The sequence below is a fragment of the Leucopleurus acutus genome (genome assembly GCF_964270905.1).
Source record: "Leucopleurus acutus genome assembly, chromosome: 7".
In the NCBI taxonomy this organism is placed as follows: domain Eukaryota; kingdom Metazoa; phylum Chordata; class Mammalia; order Artiodactyla; family Delphinidae; genus Leucopleurus; species Leucopleurus acutus.
In genome coordinates, this window is record NC_139150.1 from 115,363,816 (window position 1) to 115,379,780 (window position 15,965).

The window sequence follows — 15,965 nt, forward strand, 5'->3', positions numbered from 1 at the left end:
CGGGAGAGGCCACAACAGTGAGAGGCCCGCGTACCGCAAAAAAAAAGAAAAAAAAAATTGTCTTAAACCCAAAAGTGAAATCTCAGTGTGAACCAAATAGCTTTCAATTTTTGTCTAAATATAGATACGTTCAGAAAGGAGTTCCCAGGTATTGATCATGAATAAGGACCCAGTTGTACGTAATCGGAGTTCGTGTGTAAATATATCCCCTGCCCACTCTGTCAGTATAGCATCTGAAGAGCGTACTTTTGCTGCTGGAGGTGTAAATAAGCACAGAAATATACTCTTGGCTCAGTAAGGAACCAACTAATATCCTTTGTTTCTTAACATAGCACATTCTAAAAACGAGAAATACTATTTTGCTTTCATGTATGATGAGTAACTTCTATTTTACACAGTATTTAAATTTTGACTAGTACTATATTTTCATTGACTTTTATATGCTAATGATTTGTATCAGACTGATAGTATGCATTTAATATTTGTATATAATATAGACTTATTTACATTTGATATGATGGGCTCTGGGTTGGGGGGGCAGAGCAGCCTCGTCTCAATAAAACTTTATTTGTAAAAACAGGTGTTGGGCCACCCATGGGGTGCATTGGCTCGCCTGTGCTGTTCTCGGGGGGTTTAAGCGTGTGTTCTCGGCTTCACCCCCTCCACCTTCAGCAGGTGGCTGATCTCTCTCTGCTTCCCTGGCCTCACCTGTGCAGCAGAAGTGACAGCAGACACGCTGCCTCTTACAGATGCTGAAAGCTAGGTTCTGGGAACCTGGTCCAGGGCAAGCGAGTGGAGCCCCAGGCCCCTGTGCTTCTCAGTTTCTGTTCCTGTTGGTGTTCTTATACTTAAAACCAAGGCTCCCAATCTTTGAAAGTCCTTATTTTATTTATTAAGGCAAATACTTCTGTGTCATTCCCTGAAATTAATGAATTGTAAGTTTTGTATATCAGTGTGAAATTAACCAGTCCACATACATATGCAGAAGAATTTTAACCTTGATGTGCAGGGACTTTCAGAGACAGTTGAGGAATCCTCCAATGCACATTTCTTTTGGCACCGTTTATTTATGTGTTTAATCTGCGGTGAGTCAGGGAGCATAAAAGTGCTCTCTGAGAAGTAAAGGGCTCACTAAAGTGGTATAAATGAATTCTCTCAGGGTCCTAGGACATCACTGGAGAAACGAGGGGGACTTGAGTAATAAACGCGGCCTTGGGGGCTGAAACAGTTGGTTGTCTCATGGATAATTCCTTTGTGCCCAGACAGAGCTTACTTCCTCTATCTTGGGATCAACTCATGTGTTAAGGGGGGGCTTCCTCTTTTGTGAAATGTACTGGCTTAACTCTTACACTGGGCATTCCTCCCACGATGGGGTGAGATGTACATGAGGCTGTCACAACATAGAACACATTTCAAAAAACAGACGGACTTTCATTGCTGTTCTTGAGCTTATAGAACTAGCAGTGCCTCGTGATTTCCCTGAGCTGTTGAAACAGAGCAAACAAGAAGAGGTCACTTTAGTTGGGAAATCTTAAAGTTTAGTGCGAGAGGGCTTGGGGGACGTAATCGCAAATCACAGAAATTCTAGGGAACTTCCCTCGCCGGCCCTCAGCGTAGGCCCACACAGGCGTCATCATACTGTTTGATTTCTGTGGACATTTACAAAGATTAACAGAGCTTTTGTTAATAAGTAGAGCAGCACTAGCTTATACTTACCTTTGCTTTCACTCTGGAGGTTTGAATCCAAACGTACAATTGTACAACAGTTCAGAATCGGGTGTATTCCTGTCTTTTATGTTTTTCCCAAATGCAGACGCTTCGCTGATTCTTTGCTCCTTGGGAATACACAGATCTTTCAGTGTGGAAACCTTGGCCCAATCTCTCTTCCCCGGAAGATGACTAGGGGCCCAAATTGCTCTCTCTGTCTCTATGACTGTGTCCTGTTAGGGTGACCAGGAAGTCGTTTGTCTCCTGCCGGCTTGTGGAAAAGCTATTGGTGGTCGTGGTCGTTGCTGGGAATCAGGACTTCACCAGATAGAGGCCAGAGGGTCCAGGCTGCGATGTCAGGGGAGTGGGTATGGATGCAGAGTGATCGAAGGGGAGCAGGGGATGCCGGGAAAGTCCAGGATGGGAAATAGGGTCAGAGGATGAGCAGGGGATTCCCAGGGAAGAATGGACAGGGGACAGACTGATATCCACACACACACAGAGTCAGGATGCTAAGGACACTCTGGGACATGCCACTGGCCAGGTCCAGTGGCCCCGTTCCAAGGCCAAACTCATCCTGCAGCATCAGATTCCCAGTGGGACTGACCTTGTAAGGATTTACCTTATGGGTTGCAGCTTAAATTCTGCCAACAAGGGCTCTTTGGAGGTTCTGGATTCTGTGTATGGGAAGGCGCGACCAAGCCAGAGGTGGAGAGCTTGTTGTGTACCTTTTTATCCTCAGGACTGACTGACTGTATGACTTGGGGGGCCTTCCAGCTATTAATTATTTGCTGATATACCACAGTTTTCTGTTCTCTCTCATGTTTTTGAGCTCTGACTGTGCTCAGCCCGGTATCACTTTGAGTCCCTAGAAAGTGATGGTGGTTGATTTTGGATGCCCTCTGGGAATTCAGAAGGGGACGGGGCAGGTGGCTTTTCTGCCCGTGGCTGACGATGGCTTCCCGCGGAGCAGCCCCACCACCACCCCGGGTTCTGTTGATGAGCAGGTTACGGGGCCAGGCTGGGCTAGGGGCGGGGGATGCCCTGCACCTTTCCTGGGAGTGACAGGAAGGAAGGATGCACAAGAGGAAAGCCCCCGATGGGCACCTTCTGCAGGTCGGGAGCTCCATTGCCCTTTCACAGAGGGAGGCCTGGGAGGACAGGGTGATCCTTGGAGACCTGGGTAGAGGCTCACCCTCGGGTCTCTGTGTCCTACACGAGCGTGTGAAGACCTCTCACCTACATTGCAGAGTATCTGCTTGCTTTCTCTGAAACAGGGTCCATCTGGACTGCAGCCGGCTCTCACATGAGATTCTGGGCCCCTTGAAGTCACAGGCCACGTGTCACTAGGTTTTCTTTCTCCTTAGCATCTGCTAGAAGCAAAATAAATATTTATTGGAAGGATTGAACAAAACACATCCTGAATCTCTGATACAACGTTGGATGGTGAGTAAGGTCACACGACGTGCATGTGGCTTCAGAGGCCAGGGGTCACAGTACTCCAAAGGCGTCTTTCCCTCTGCGCCCCCCATAGGTTGCAGGCTTCCCCCTGGCAACTCCACATGTTCTACTGAAAAATCCCATTTTCATATGATGTCAATTTAAGAAAGATAGTCATTCTTAACATCATAATGGTAAGTGACAATTACTCGAATGTTTTTCTGGCTGGAATAATAATAGGTACCAATTTTTAAGTGCTTATTGTGAGCTATAAGCTATATTCATACTTTGCATATTTTAATAATTTAATCTTCCTCAGCTTAAGGGCATTATTACTAGTCTCAGTTTTCAGAAAAGAACAGTTACGGTCAGAGTTGAAATATCAGAGTAACTGGTAAATACGGGGTTTAAATATAGGCGTTTCTTATTCAGAAACCTCACTCTTGGGCCGCCGATGTCCTATTATGTTTCTCTTTTTTTTCTTTCTTCATATCTTTTTATTGTCATTCATTGAAATTGTCAAGCTAGGACTTGAAAATTTGTACCAAGATAAGTTTATCTTTGTCTTCCTAATTATTATTTCTGACATTTTCTCAGACTTTCATTTTTCATCATAATTCATAAAAATATTTGAAACATAATTGTTATATGAATGACATCACTGATAAAACACTGCTGCTTTTGGAGGCTGGTTGTTTTACCAACCCGCTCCCTCCGGTCCCCCAAGTGCTCTGTACTGGGATTTGTAGCTACAAGATTTGGTTACATCAAGTCCTTTTCTCTCTTATACTAAATTTCAGTTCCTAATCGTGGTTGACCCCCATTTTACACTGCAGATTCAACCATTTTCAATCAAGTCAGGCAGTCTTGGATCTGTTATATCATTTAAAATAGTGCATCACTAGTGAAATGCAACGTGTAAATTCTTAACATGATGAAATATACTTATAAATGCCTTAGAGTAAAAGATGCAATCTAGGTGGGACTGTCAGTTAAAAGCAAGACTGGGAGACAGCTGTCGAGGGGGGCTTTCTCCTTCTTGTCCTGACGCCATCACTTCAGGGGAGAGTTTATCCCAGAGACACTTACTGTAGTAAGTCTCAGTGCACATAGTGGGAAATACCAGAGATGTGTATTTATTTACTTTGTCTCTGGACTAAGATTGCTGGGTTTCCATAGTCATAAATAGATAGTTGTGCAAATGTGGAAAGAAATCTTATCAATCTCATACCCCATGGGTTTTTTTGGGGGGGAGGGGCAAAGCTGATTGGCTAAAACATAGCTGCCTGTGAGTTGTCTCATGACTAAAATATTATTTAAATGTCATTTAAATGTTTTAGACAGACACTGATGAAACGTATCTCTATAATAGACTCATCTATTTAAAATATATATGTATACATTTATATATATGTATATATTTTGACATAGATGCATGAGTGTGTTTTGTGTGCATTTGTGTGTGTGTGTGTTCCAAATGGATGACTAATACAAAGACCTCACGTGACATCCTAGATACACTGATAGCAGACTTCAGATGGGGAAGGGAAGTACTATGGAAATACTATCACCTAAACGATCTTGGTGTAGGTTGACCCTAAAGTCCTATAACCCACCTGAAACTGGACTGTCATATATTGGGGATATGAGTGTGGCGTTTCAGAACTACCCACCGTTGATAACCATCACTTTAGCACTTATTTTATTTTTACAGTGTCTCCTAAAGCATTATCTTCCGTGTCCCATTACAATGTCTCCAAACGCATTATCTTCCGTGTCCCATTACAATGTCTCCAAAAGCATTATCTTCCGTGTCCCATTACAATGTCTCCAAAAGCATTATCTTCCGTGTCCCATTACAATGTCTCCAAAAGCATTATCTTCCGTGTCCCATTTTGTAATCGTGTAAATACTTTTTTTTATAGCTTAACAATCCTTTATACCAGTTATTTAATATAAATTACAGAACACTTATGGGAATATAGGACACAGTTTTGTCCAGTAGTCATCAGTAGAATCTTTATTGATTATTATTTAAAGGTGCTGTGCCCTGCTAGCAATTTTCAAATACATATCTCAGGAAGGTCCCATTGTCTGCGCAAACCTTCGTGGCCTCGGGAGCAGCTTGGGTGGCTCAGCACAGGCGATGTGATTCCTGAGTGTAGCTCTTCTCATGTTCACCTCTAGCCCTTGGGGGCTCTTGAAGCCTCCAGTCTCTCCTATTCCCAGTTAATCACGTGTTAGAATCCACGAGGATACTGAGTAATCCCTGCCCTAGTTTTCTAGTCCCTGTGATTCCTTCAGGCATCGGGAGAATTAATCACCGTAGATGCAGCAATGAGTGAATGAACCAGACGGTTCATCCGAGGATATAAACTGGTCCTTCCCACCTACTTCATCTGGACAAAGCCTGATTCTGACCAGCTGTTGTCAAGGGAAACTAGTTTCTCTATTCTGGGCATGGTTCTTATTCTGAAACATATATTCTGAATGTATAAGAAAGTACTTAGACATTCATGTATGCGTGATTTGTTATAAAATATTATAAGCAACATGGAAGCACAGACGTATGAAGAAATAACTAAAGGCTGGTAAATCCACACGGATGTGAGACATTCAGTATTTTGACAAAACATATTAATACAGTTGTAAAATGCTCTTAATAAAGTGATGCACAAAACATCTCGATATAATATTGAACATACAGTATTATCTCAATATAGTCAAACACGTGTGAAGAAAAATCTGTTCCTGTTAGCAGTTCTTTGCTGTAGGATAATTTGATTCATTTGTGTTTCTGTATTTCCCAAAAACTTTGCATCACGGGTCCTCAGGTAGGTGGTTTTTCCCCGAGGAGGCACTTGGCAGTGTTCGGCGACAGTCTTGATGCCACACCTTGAGGGAGGTCACTGCTGGCCTGTCATGGGTGGAGGTCAGGGATGCTGCTGAGCGGCCTGCGATGCTCCACAGAGCCGTCCCCGCACCTGCCCCCGCCCAGGACAACAAAGAATTATCTGCTCAAAGTGTCCGTGGTGGCGAGGGTGCTCTACATTAAACATGTATCTTATTTAAAATCAGGAAAAATAGGACATTAAAACCCCAAGGAAAAGGCTTAAATCCCAGGATAGAGAAATCAAATTTTCTTATGCAGACCACATTTTAGGGGAGAACTGTCAAATATTATTTCTTTCAATATAAGAAATTGGAAAAGGTGCAGAATTGACTCTGATCGTCACTGTAATTCACGGTGTAAGCTCTGGAGCGTGAGCTTTGCCCAGTGGGCCCCTCGGGCTTGGTGTCAGTCATCTGAACCTGAGTTTCTCCAGTCGTGGGCATTTCCTGAGTTGTTTTCTAAATCCCCAGTTGGCTTATTCTGGATCTAAATTGAAGCCTGGGAACAACCAATAGTCACTAAAGCTTTTTGAGACAAAAGAAATTGCGCCTGAATGAACACTTTATGTGAAAATACTTTGATTGCCCATCCTGGCAACATTCCTAAGATTTAATGCGGTGAAACCATTTTCAGAAAAATAAAAGTCTCGTGATATGAGCACACAAAGAAAAATATCTAAAAATAGCTAATAGGGGAGGGACTTTGCTTTTCTTTACCATGTCAGATGGCCAGCTGTCCGTGATGCCCTTGACATAACAAAAAGCCAGGTCACGTTGTACATTATGATTACAGATTTTTTATAGCTCTGATCCCAGAATAAGCCAGTGTGATCATGTTATTCTGAAGGACGTTGAGTTAAGTTGTCGAGGTTCGCTTTTACCATCGCGTTGTTTTCTCTACATGCCCACGTACTTCCTGCTAACCCGTACAGTGTTGAGTATTTCAAACACTCCGTGTCGTGGCAGGCGTGATGCTGTCATGTTATCAGGCCTCAGTGTCAGCTCCATTCCTGTGCCAGCCTTTCCACAGCCCAGAGTCACCATTGTAGGAAACACCTTCTCGCACCTTTCTGGATGGTGCCGTGGTAGCTGTACCGCTTCAGAAAGTCTGAGGGGGCAGCAGAAGCACTTGTCTTCTGGCATTAACCACAGTCACTAATGTTGGCTTTGAAAAAGTTCTCTGCATCTCAAATCTGACATCTGGGGGAGGGTTGCAGTGTGGACATCACTTTGAAAAATGTGATGAGGAGTCGTAGCTCTTTCTAGAAAAAAACAAACACTACAGGACTTTGTCAGCAGTCGTGACAACTTGTCCGGTGGTGATGTTGACCAGACACTAAAGGGATAACCTTAGTCCTTCTGACTGGCAAACGTGCTTTAAGCACCTGCTTCTTGCCCAGAGAGGCCTGGTGCTTTGCATTTTTGTAACTAATCCCTGCACCACCCTTACCAGACCAGGTAGGTATTCTTTTTCCGACTTCAGCACAAACATCTGAGGTTTAGACCATCTTTTTCTCTAGCCTCATGCAGTTATTAGATGGTGGAGCCAGACTTCAAATTCAGGTCTGCATCTCCAGAGCCATCACCAGGTGCCAGAGTCTGGCTTTGCCTGTGTTTCAGGAGAATCCCAACCCTCCCCACGCTTGGAATGGAACACGGTCATCTTCCCCACACAGTGAGCGGTAACCTGAAAAAGTGGTTACATGAGTGTGCTGTGGTCTCCAGCTGACGTTTGAGAATTTGAGTGTAGGTACTTGATTTGAAAACCTAGTTTCCCAAGATTTGTATCATGCTGTAATTTTTTTAAAAGTGAGATTTTAAGATGAGACTAAACAATCAGTATTTGTCTAATTATCCAGGGGTGTTATCCATCCTTCATCTAATCCTGGATAATTTAGCGCAGAACCTGTCAGCGTGTTTTGCCCTAAAATGCCCCCTCTCTTGTTTTAACCTTATCTCAACATAAATAGAAGACAGACAGACGTGTCTTCTGTGGTTTTTCTTTTCTTCTTTCCTTTGAGGGTGAGAGATGGGGGTGGAAAAGGTGGTAGTGAGTGATTCGTCACAATAAGGAAAACGTTTTGTAACAATTAAAAAATGTTCAATAAATCAATTAGGGAAGTATATTTATTTCTGTAATTAAAATGCTCTACGTTCCCTCCCAGTACACGGGAGGGTGTTAGCAAAGAGGGTAGAAGAAGCTTGAAAGGATCTCTGCTTGGCCTTCTGGGTTCCCTACATTCTGAGGTTTCTGGTGGGTTAGGATTTGGGACTGGGGACTGTTTCTTCAAGGAGCATCCCATAGTGCACTTCTCTTGCTTATGATGGTGGAAATAGCTTATTAATTTGAACAGTGAAATCGGTTCTGTTTGCGTAAGAGATGATCTGTTTGAGGTGCCTTTACGAGGCTTTTAGGTAAAAACGGTGAATAAAATTGAGTCAGTCAGTTGACTCAGCTCTGAGCGCTATCCGTTGCCCCACTTTTGTGCTTTATGGTCAAATGTACTAAATACACAGTAAATGTAATGATTCTTTCCCATATCAAAGATTGAAACTTCAGGCAAGATTTAATTAGGTGCACATTTTTTCTCAAGCTTCCCGGTGCATTCTGATGAATTCCTTAGATGTGACTGATGTTCATAAAGTATATTTATAGTGTCTGGGCCGCTGCAGAGTCACCTGGTATGTTTCCTGCTATGGTAACTGTTCCAGTTACTGGTTTTTTTGGTGTTTTTTTGAGGAGAAAGTAATTTTTTTTATTATCTCAGGGACACTTAATTGAACAGAAATCTCATGTTCAATTTACTTTGTTTGCTTGAAATCTTATAGCCAAATATGTGGCTCTTTTCCCCAGTTTCCTTATTTATTTCATATTTAATTATAGCATTTTTTTAAATTAATTTTTATTGGAGTATAGTTGACTTACAATGTTGTGTTTCAGGTGTACGGTAAAGTGAATCAGTTATACACATACATAGATACACTCATTTTTAGGTACTTTTCCCATACAGGCCATTACAGAGCATTGATTAGAGTCCCCTGAGCTATACAGAGGTCCTTACTAGTCATCTATTTTATACATAGTGGTGTGTACATGTCAACCCCAGTCTCTCAATTTATCCCCCCTTCCCCCCTCCATTTACTCATGTACTAGTGCAAAATGCAGTTGTGTAATTGGAAACTGGTGGATGCTTTTATAAGCTTATTAGCTTCACGTAAGTGTGTGTTATACTGCGCGTTGAAAGTATCGCATTATAATATTTAGGTGACGTGGCAACCAAAACAGTTAAATTCTTACAGTATAGTAAATGTTGACTTGCCGTGAAAATGAACACATTTACTGAAAGATATTTCTATAACGTGTTAATAATGTATTCTCATTTGATAACTATTGTTTTTCTCTTGTTCCTTTTTTTTCTTTTTGTTTATTTTTTTTGTAATTTACTGCTTGCCATTGCAGGAAGTAGAGGTTTGTATTCAGCTTCTGTATTTCACATTTTATTTTTGATTTTATATGAATCTTTACATTCTAATTACTCATGGACACTCAATTCACATTATTTTTCTCCTTAGGATGATTATTTCCGCACTTGGAGTCCAGGAAAGGCCTTCGATGGGGGTAAGAATGTCATTACTTTACAATAAATGTTTTTACATGTTTACAATCACTGAACTTTAAACATGATATTTATTGCCTGGTTAGATTTTAAAATACTAAATAGGAGAGCTTAGATGAATGGAAAAAATTCATGCCATAATTACTTTCACTTCAGAATATCATAGTTAGAGATAAGTTACTTAGGTATTGTGATTTGTCAAGGTGTCTCTCATTTTTAGAATCATATCTGATTTGTCTGATTTGGGCTTCTGAACTTTACTGTGTCCATTCTTATTAGTTGATACAAGTCACTTCATCCAGTTCTCAGATATATTCAAGTACTTTCACTAGGAAAGAGATTTATTTTTGCAAAATTTCAAAACAAATGGCTTTGCTGTCTCATTTTCAGTAAATAAAAGCTTTCCTTTAAAATGGAGCAGTCTGGTAATTAGACTCAGCTGGTGTCTTAGTAAGACCCCGAAAGGAAAACTCTTGTATTGAAAAACTGTACCCGCAGTTCGTAGTCTTGGTTGGCCCCCTTGAGACGGAGGGCAGGACACACACGCGGGAGAGGAAGCCCTTCCCTGGATGCAGGAGATGCCCAATCTCAATGCAGTCATAATTATGTTAGTAAACAGATTAGCTTACCAAACTGTACACTATTAGAACCAGACTCTTTCTTTTAAAGTTTGAAATTTCTACTTTACATCGTCTGTAGTAACCTTACATAACATGGTATCCATGAAGCAGTATTATTTAAAAGTAGAAGTTGTTTTTTTAAATGAGCCATACTATGCCGTTAGGGGAAGCTTTACAGTATTGTGCTGTGTTTCCTAATATTTGGGATGAACGCTACCTCAGGCAGCCTCTGAGTAGGGACCAGCTGGGATGGACAAAGGATTGTGGTCAACGTAGAAATTAACCTTCAGTCGGAAACAGCAATTCACATCCTGCCCCTCCTGTAACATTACTTTCTTTGTTCCTTACTTCGTGATTTCACTGTCATTATCCAGTGTGTTAATTTGTGGGATTTACATAAAAATAATTTTGATTTGGTTACTGTAAGTCAAGTGAAAGGCACTAAAAGACAGGCAATGAAAAAATACAGGCAAATATGCTTCACATCATTACACTTTGCAGATATTGTGTTTACAAATTGAAGGTTTGTGGCAACTCTGTATTCAACAAGTCTATTGGTGCCAGTTTTCCAACAACATTTGCTCACTTCCTGTCTTGTGTCACATTTTGGTCATTCTCACCTTATTTCAAACTTTTTCATTATTGTTGTATTTATTATGGTGATCTGTGATCAGGGATCTTTGGTGTTACTATTGTAATTGTTTTGAGGCATCACGAACTCCACCCAAACAAGACAATAAATGTAATAAATGTTGTGTGTTTTGACTGCTCTACTGACCGACCTTCCCTCCGTCTCTCTCCCTCTCCTCGGGCCTCTGTATTCCCTGAGACACAGCAATACTGAAATTAGGCCAGTTAATAACCTACACTGGCCTCTAAGTGTTCAAGTGAAAAGAAGAGTCACAAGTCTCTCAGTTTAAATCAAAAGCTAGAAATGATGAAGCCCAGTGAGGAAGGTATGTCATTGGTGGGAATGTAAATTGGTGCAGCCACTATGGAGAACGGTATGGAGGGTCCTTAAAAATCTAAAATTAGAGCTACCGTATGACCCAGCAATCCCACTCCTGGGCATATATCCTGAGAAAACCATAATCCAAAAAGACACTTGCACCCCAGTGTTCATTGCAGCACTATTTGCGATAGCCAAGACATGGAAGCAACGTAAATGCCCATTGACAGAAGAATGGATAAAGAAGATGTGGTGCACGTATACAAGGGAATATTACTCAGCCATAAAAAAGAATGAAATAATGCCATTTACAGCAACATGGATGGACCTAGAGATCATCATACTAAGTGAAGTAAGTCAGACAGAGAAAGACAAATAGATCATATGATATCACTTATATGTGGAATCTATAAAAAAGATACAAATGAACTTATTTACAAAACAGATATAGACTCACAGACTTAGAAAATGAACTTATGGTTACCAAAGGGGAAAGGGTGGGGGGAGGGATAAATTCGGAGTTTGGGATTAACATATACACAGATAACCAACAAGAACCTACTGTATAGCACAGGGAGCCATACTCAGTGTCTTGTGATAACCTATAATGGAAAAGAATCTAGAAAAGAATATATATAATATATATACACATATATGTATATAGTCAGCCATACATATATGGCTGAATCACTTTTCTGTACACCTGGAACTAATACAACATTGTGAATAAACTACAGTTCAACAGAGATTAAAAAAAAAAAAAAGCAAGCCGAGATAGGCCAAAAATAGTGAGCCAAGTTCTGAAAGCAAAGGAAAAGTTCTTGAAGGAAATTAAAAGCGCTGCTCCAGTGAACACATGGATGCTAAGAAAGCCAAACAGCCTTCTTGCTGACATGGAGAAAATTCTAGTGGCTGAATAGAAGATCAAACCAGCCACAGCATTTCCTAAACCGAAGCCTCATCCAGAGCCAGGCCCCACTCTCTTCAATTCTGTAAAGGCTGAAGGAGGTAAGGCAGCTGCAGAAGAAGAGTTTCAAGCTAGCAGAGGTTGGTTCATGATGTTGAAGGAGAGAAGCTGTCAGTCTCCATAACATAAAAGTGAAGCAGCGAAGGGGTGATGTAGAAGCTTTAGCAAGTTATCCAGAAGATCTAGCTAAGATAATTAATGAAGTTGGCCACACTAAACAACAGATTTTCAGTGTAGACGAAACAGCCATCTGTTATAAGAAGATGCCGTCTAGGACTTTCATAGCTGGAGAGGAGAAGTCAGTGCCTGGCTTCAAAGCTTCAACGGACAGGCCGAGCCTCTTGTTAGGGGCTAATGCAGCTGGTGAGTTTAAGTTGAAGCCAATGCTCATTTACCGTTCTGGAAATCCCATAATTAAGAATTATGCTAAATATACTCTGCCTGTGCTCTATAAATGGGACAACAATGCCTGAATGACAACACATCTGTTTACAGTATGCTTTACTGAATATTATAAGCCCACTGTTGAGACCTACTGCTCAAAAAAAAAAAAAAAAAAGAATGCTTTCAAAATGTTACTGCTCGTTGACAAGGCATCTGGTCACCCAAAGCTCTGATGGAGATGGACAGTGAGATTAATGTCGTTTTCATATCTGCTGTGCTGACACAGCATCTGTTCTGCAGCCCATGGATCAAAGAGGAACATTATGATTCATGGGAAGAGCTTAAGATACCAACCTTAACAGGAGTTTGGAAAAATTGATTCTAACCCTCATGGATGACTTGGAGGGGTTCAAGATTTCAGTCGAGGCAGGAACTGCAGATGTGGTGGAAACAGCAGGAGAACTAGAGTTAAGAGTGGAGCCTGAGGATGTGCCTGAATTGCTACAATCTCAGGATCAAACTTCAATGGATGAGGAACCGCTTCTTACGGGAGAGCAAAGAAAGTGGTTTCTTGAGATGGAATCTACTCCTGGTGAAGCTGCTGTGAAGACTGCTGAAATGACAGCGAAGGATTAGAATGTGACATAAACTTCGTTGATAATGCAGCAGCAGCAGGGTTTGAGAAGACTGCCTCCAATTTTGAATGAAGTTCTCCTGTGGGTAAAATGCTATCAAACAGCATTCATGCTACTGAGAAGTCATTCATGAAGGGAAGAGTCAATTGATTCGGCAAACTTCCTTGTTGTCTTTTTTTTAAAAACTGCCGCAGTCACCCCAGCCTTCTGCAACCATCACCCTGATCGGTCAGGAGCCACCAACATCCAGGCAAGACCCTCCACCAGCAAGAAGGTCATAACTCACTGAAGGCTCATAGGATGGTTAGCATTTTGTAGCAAAAAAAGTATTTTTTTTTGTTTTTTTTTTTTTGTTTTTTTTTGTGGTTCGCGGGCCTCTCACTGTTGTGGCCTCTCCCGTTGTGGAGCACAGGCTCCGGAGGCGCAGGCTCAACGGCCATGGCTCACGGGCCCAGCCGCTCCACAGCATGTGGGATCTTCCCAGACTGGGGCATGAACCCGTGTCCCCTGCATCGGCAGGCAGACTCTCAACCACTGCGCCACCAGGGAAACCCAAAAATGTATTTTTAATTAGGGTGCGTGCATTGTTTTTTTTAGACATAATGCACAATTAATAGGCTACAGTATAGTGTAAACATAACTATTATATATTTTAAATATCTTATATATAAAATATTTTATATTTTTCTTTTTAATTTTATATTAAAAAATACACGTGACTCACCTTATTGCAATATTTGCTTTATTGTGGTTGCCTGGAACCGAACCCACAATCTCTGAGGTATGCCTGCAATGAAATGCAGACTGAGATATATGTGCATGCTTTCTTGGGAAATGAATTTTTATTGTGGAATCATAAACCTTGAAAAATTGCACTTATCTATGAAACGGATGTTAACACTTAAATTTGCCGTACTTGGTGTAGCCAATTACAAATAAGATGCTTTGTTTTTCTCATTTGTGTGTGTGAATATGTGTTGCACTGCAATTTATCTCTTGTTTAAAAAGAAAACGAGATCGTTATAGAGAGGCTTCCAAATCCTGAGGTACTGGTAAGACTGATGTACTTTACTATTTGAAGAAGTTTTTGACCTAACAACTTGTCAAATACCATATTTATCAAGCAGAGAGTAGCTCAGGCATGATGATAGCTAATGTTTGTAAAGTGTCCTACATGCAGTTACTGTTCTAAGTATTCAGTATATGAGTTACATTAGTTCATTAATCTTCACGGTCACCCTGCTGGGTGGATGGGGAAGGTGAGGCCTGAGGCGTTGAAGGTCCTGCCAAGGTCATATTCCTACAAAGTGGCAGAGCCTGGCCTTGGGTCCAGGCAGTGTGACCCCTGCACCCCGTTTCCTGATTGCTAGGAGGTACTGTCACTCGTATGGTAGCACTAAGATGAAATAATGGCACACAAATGGAATTTTGAAGGTTGTGTTTTAAGAATAAGTATTTAGGGCTTCCCTGGTGGCACAGTGGTTGAGGGTCCGCCAGCCGATGCAGGGGACGTGGGTTCATGCCCCGGCCTGGGGGGATCCCGCATGCCGCGGGGTGGCTCGGCCCGTGGGCCATGGCCACTGGGGCTGCACGTCCGGAGCCTGTGCTCCGCAACAGGAGAGGCCGCAGCAGTGAGAGGCCCGCGTACCACCACCAAAAAAAAAAAAAAAAAAGTATTTACTTGACTGAGCTTCGAAATATTGTTGTTAGCTTTGTTTCTGTATTTAAAATGATATTTTGTACACTATCAGGTTTTGATTGATTGAACATATAATTGCTAAATATACATGGGAAAGTTTTGTATTCAAAAAATAAGAAAGAAGGGGAAAATTAGTTTGAACTACATGTATTTTTTCTATTTTGTTTTTTTGTGTTGAGTCAAATTGACCAACCCATTTGTAGACTATAGTGAGGAGTGAGAAAAATCATCCTGTTCTCATCTGGCTTTGAATAAGATAGATAGTGTCATCTCATTGGGATAGAATAGACACTTGACATATGTTAACTTCAAATGCTTCTTGTTCTTTCTGATGAAGGAACTTTCCATTAAGGATCATTTTCAAAATGATTGAGCTGTTGAACATAATTCAGAATACTTTTTATGAGTGTTTTAAGTTTTAATATATCACATTTTTCATTGGCTTATGGACATCAATATCATATCAATATAAATTGATTTTCCCCAGTATCTTTACTGGGGGTCTTGCATATTTCTAAAAGGAGCAAAGAAAAATTTACGTTAGCATAGAACATTTTTCTGATAATGTTTGTGTAATTTTTACCATACTCATTTAAAATTATAATTTACTTCCATTTCTATTATGTTCCACAAAATATGCAAAAATACCACTAATTTAAATGTTACTTAATATTTCATAAAATTAATGGCATAATTTCTGAGCGCAAAGCTCCTCTTTATGTATATCCATAGATGTACCCACACATACATACACAACATGGTTACATAGTTACACACGCAGCAAACACACATGTTGGCACAGGCAATTACCTTCTGGTTTTGCTGTGACATTTTCCATTTCTTGTGAGTTTCTTTTTTTAATTAATCAGAACATTCCCACTTATTTTAAACCACTAAAATAGTAACAGTTTTGGAAAAAATATAACGGTTTTAAATGAATTAAAGTAAATCTATTTTGGTGATGGTGAACTTGCTTTGAAGTAAAAGAAAGTATACTGATGCCATAAATAAATTGCTTTTGATTGCTCTACCTAGAATTTTCTGTGCCACTACTT

General features: G+C 40.8%; 1 protein-coding gene across 4 annotated transcripts in view; it reads left to right on the plus strand.

Moving 5' to 3' along the window:
* SPOCK3 (SPARC (osteonectin), cwcv and kazal like domains proteoglycan 3) overlaps positions 1–15,965 on the plus strand; it is a gene marked incomplete at both ends in the record, with an annotated part of 424,393 nt that overhangs the window by 118,038 nt on the left and 290,390 nt on the right. For 2 of the 4 annotated variants that reach the window (XM_082843406.1, XM_082843407.1), the window contains one exon: positions 9,613–9,658. The exons of the other annotated variants lie outside the window; for them this stretch is intronic. In XM_082843406.1, coding sequence (XP_082699532.1) covers positions 9,613–9,658 — 46 coding nt within the window. The remainder of the gene's footprint in view (positions 1–9,612; positions 9,659–15,965) is intronic. 4 annotated transcript variants of the gene reach the window in all.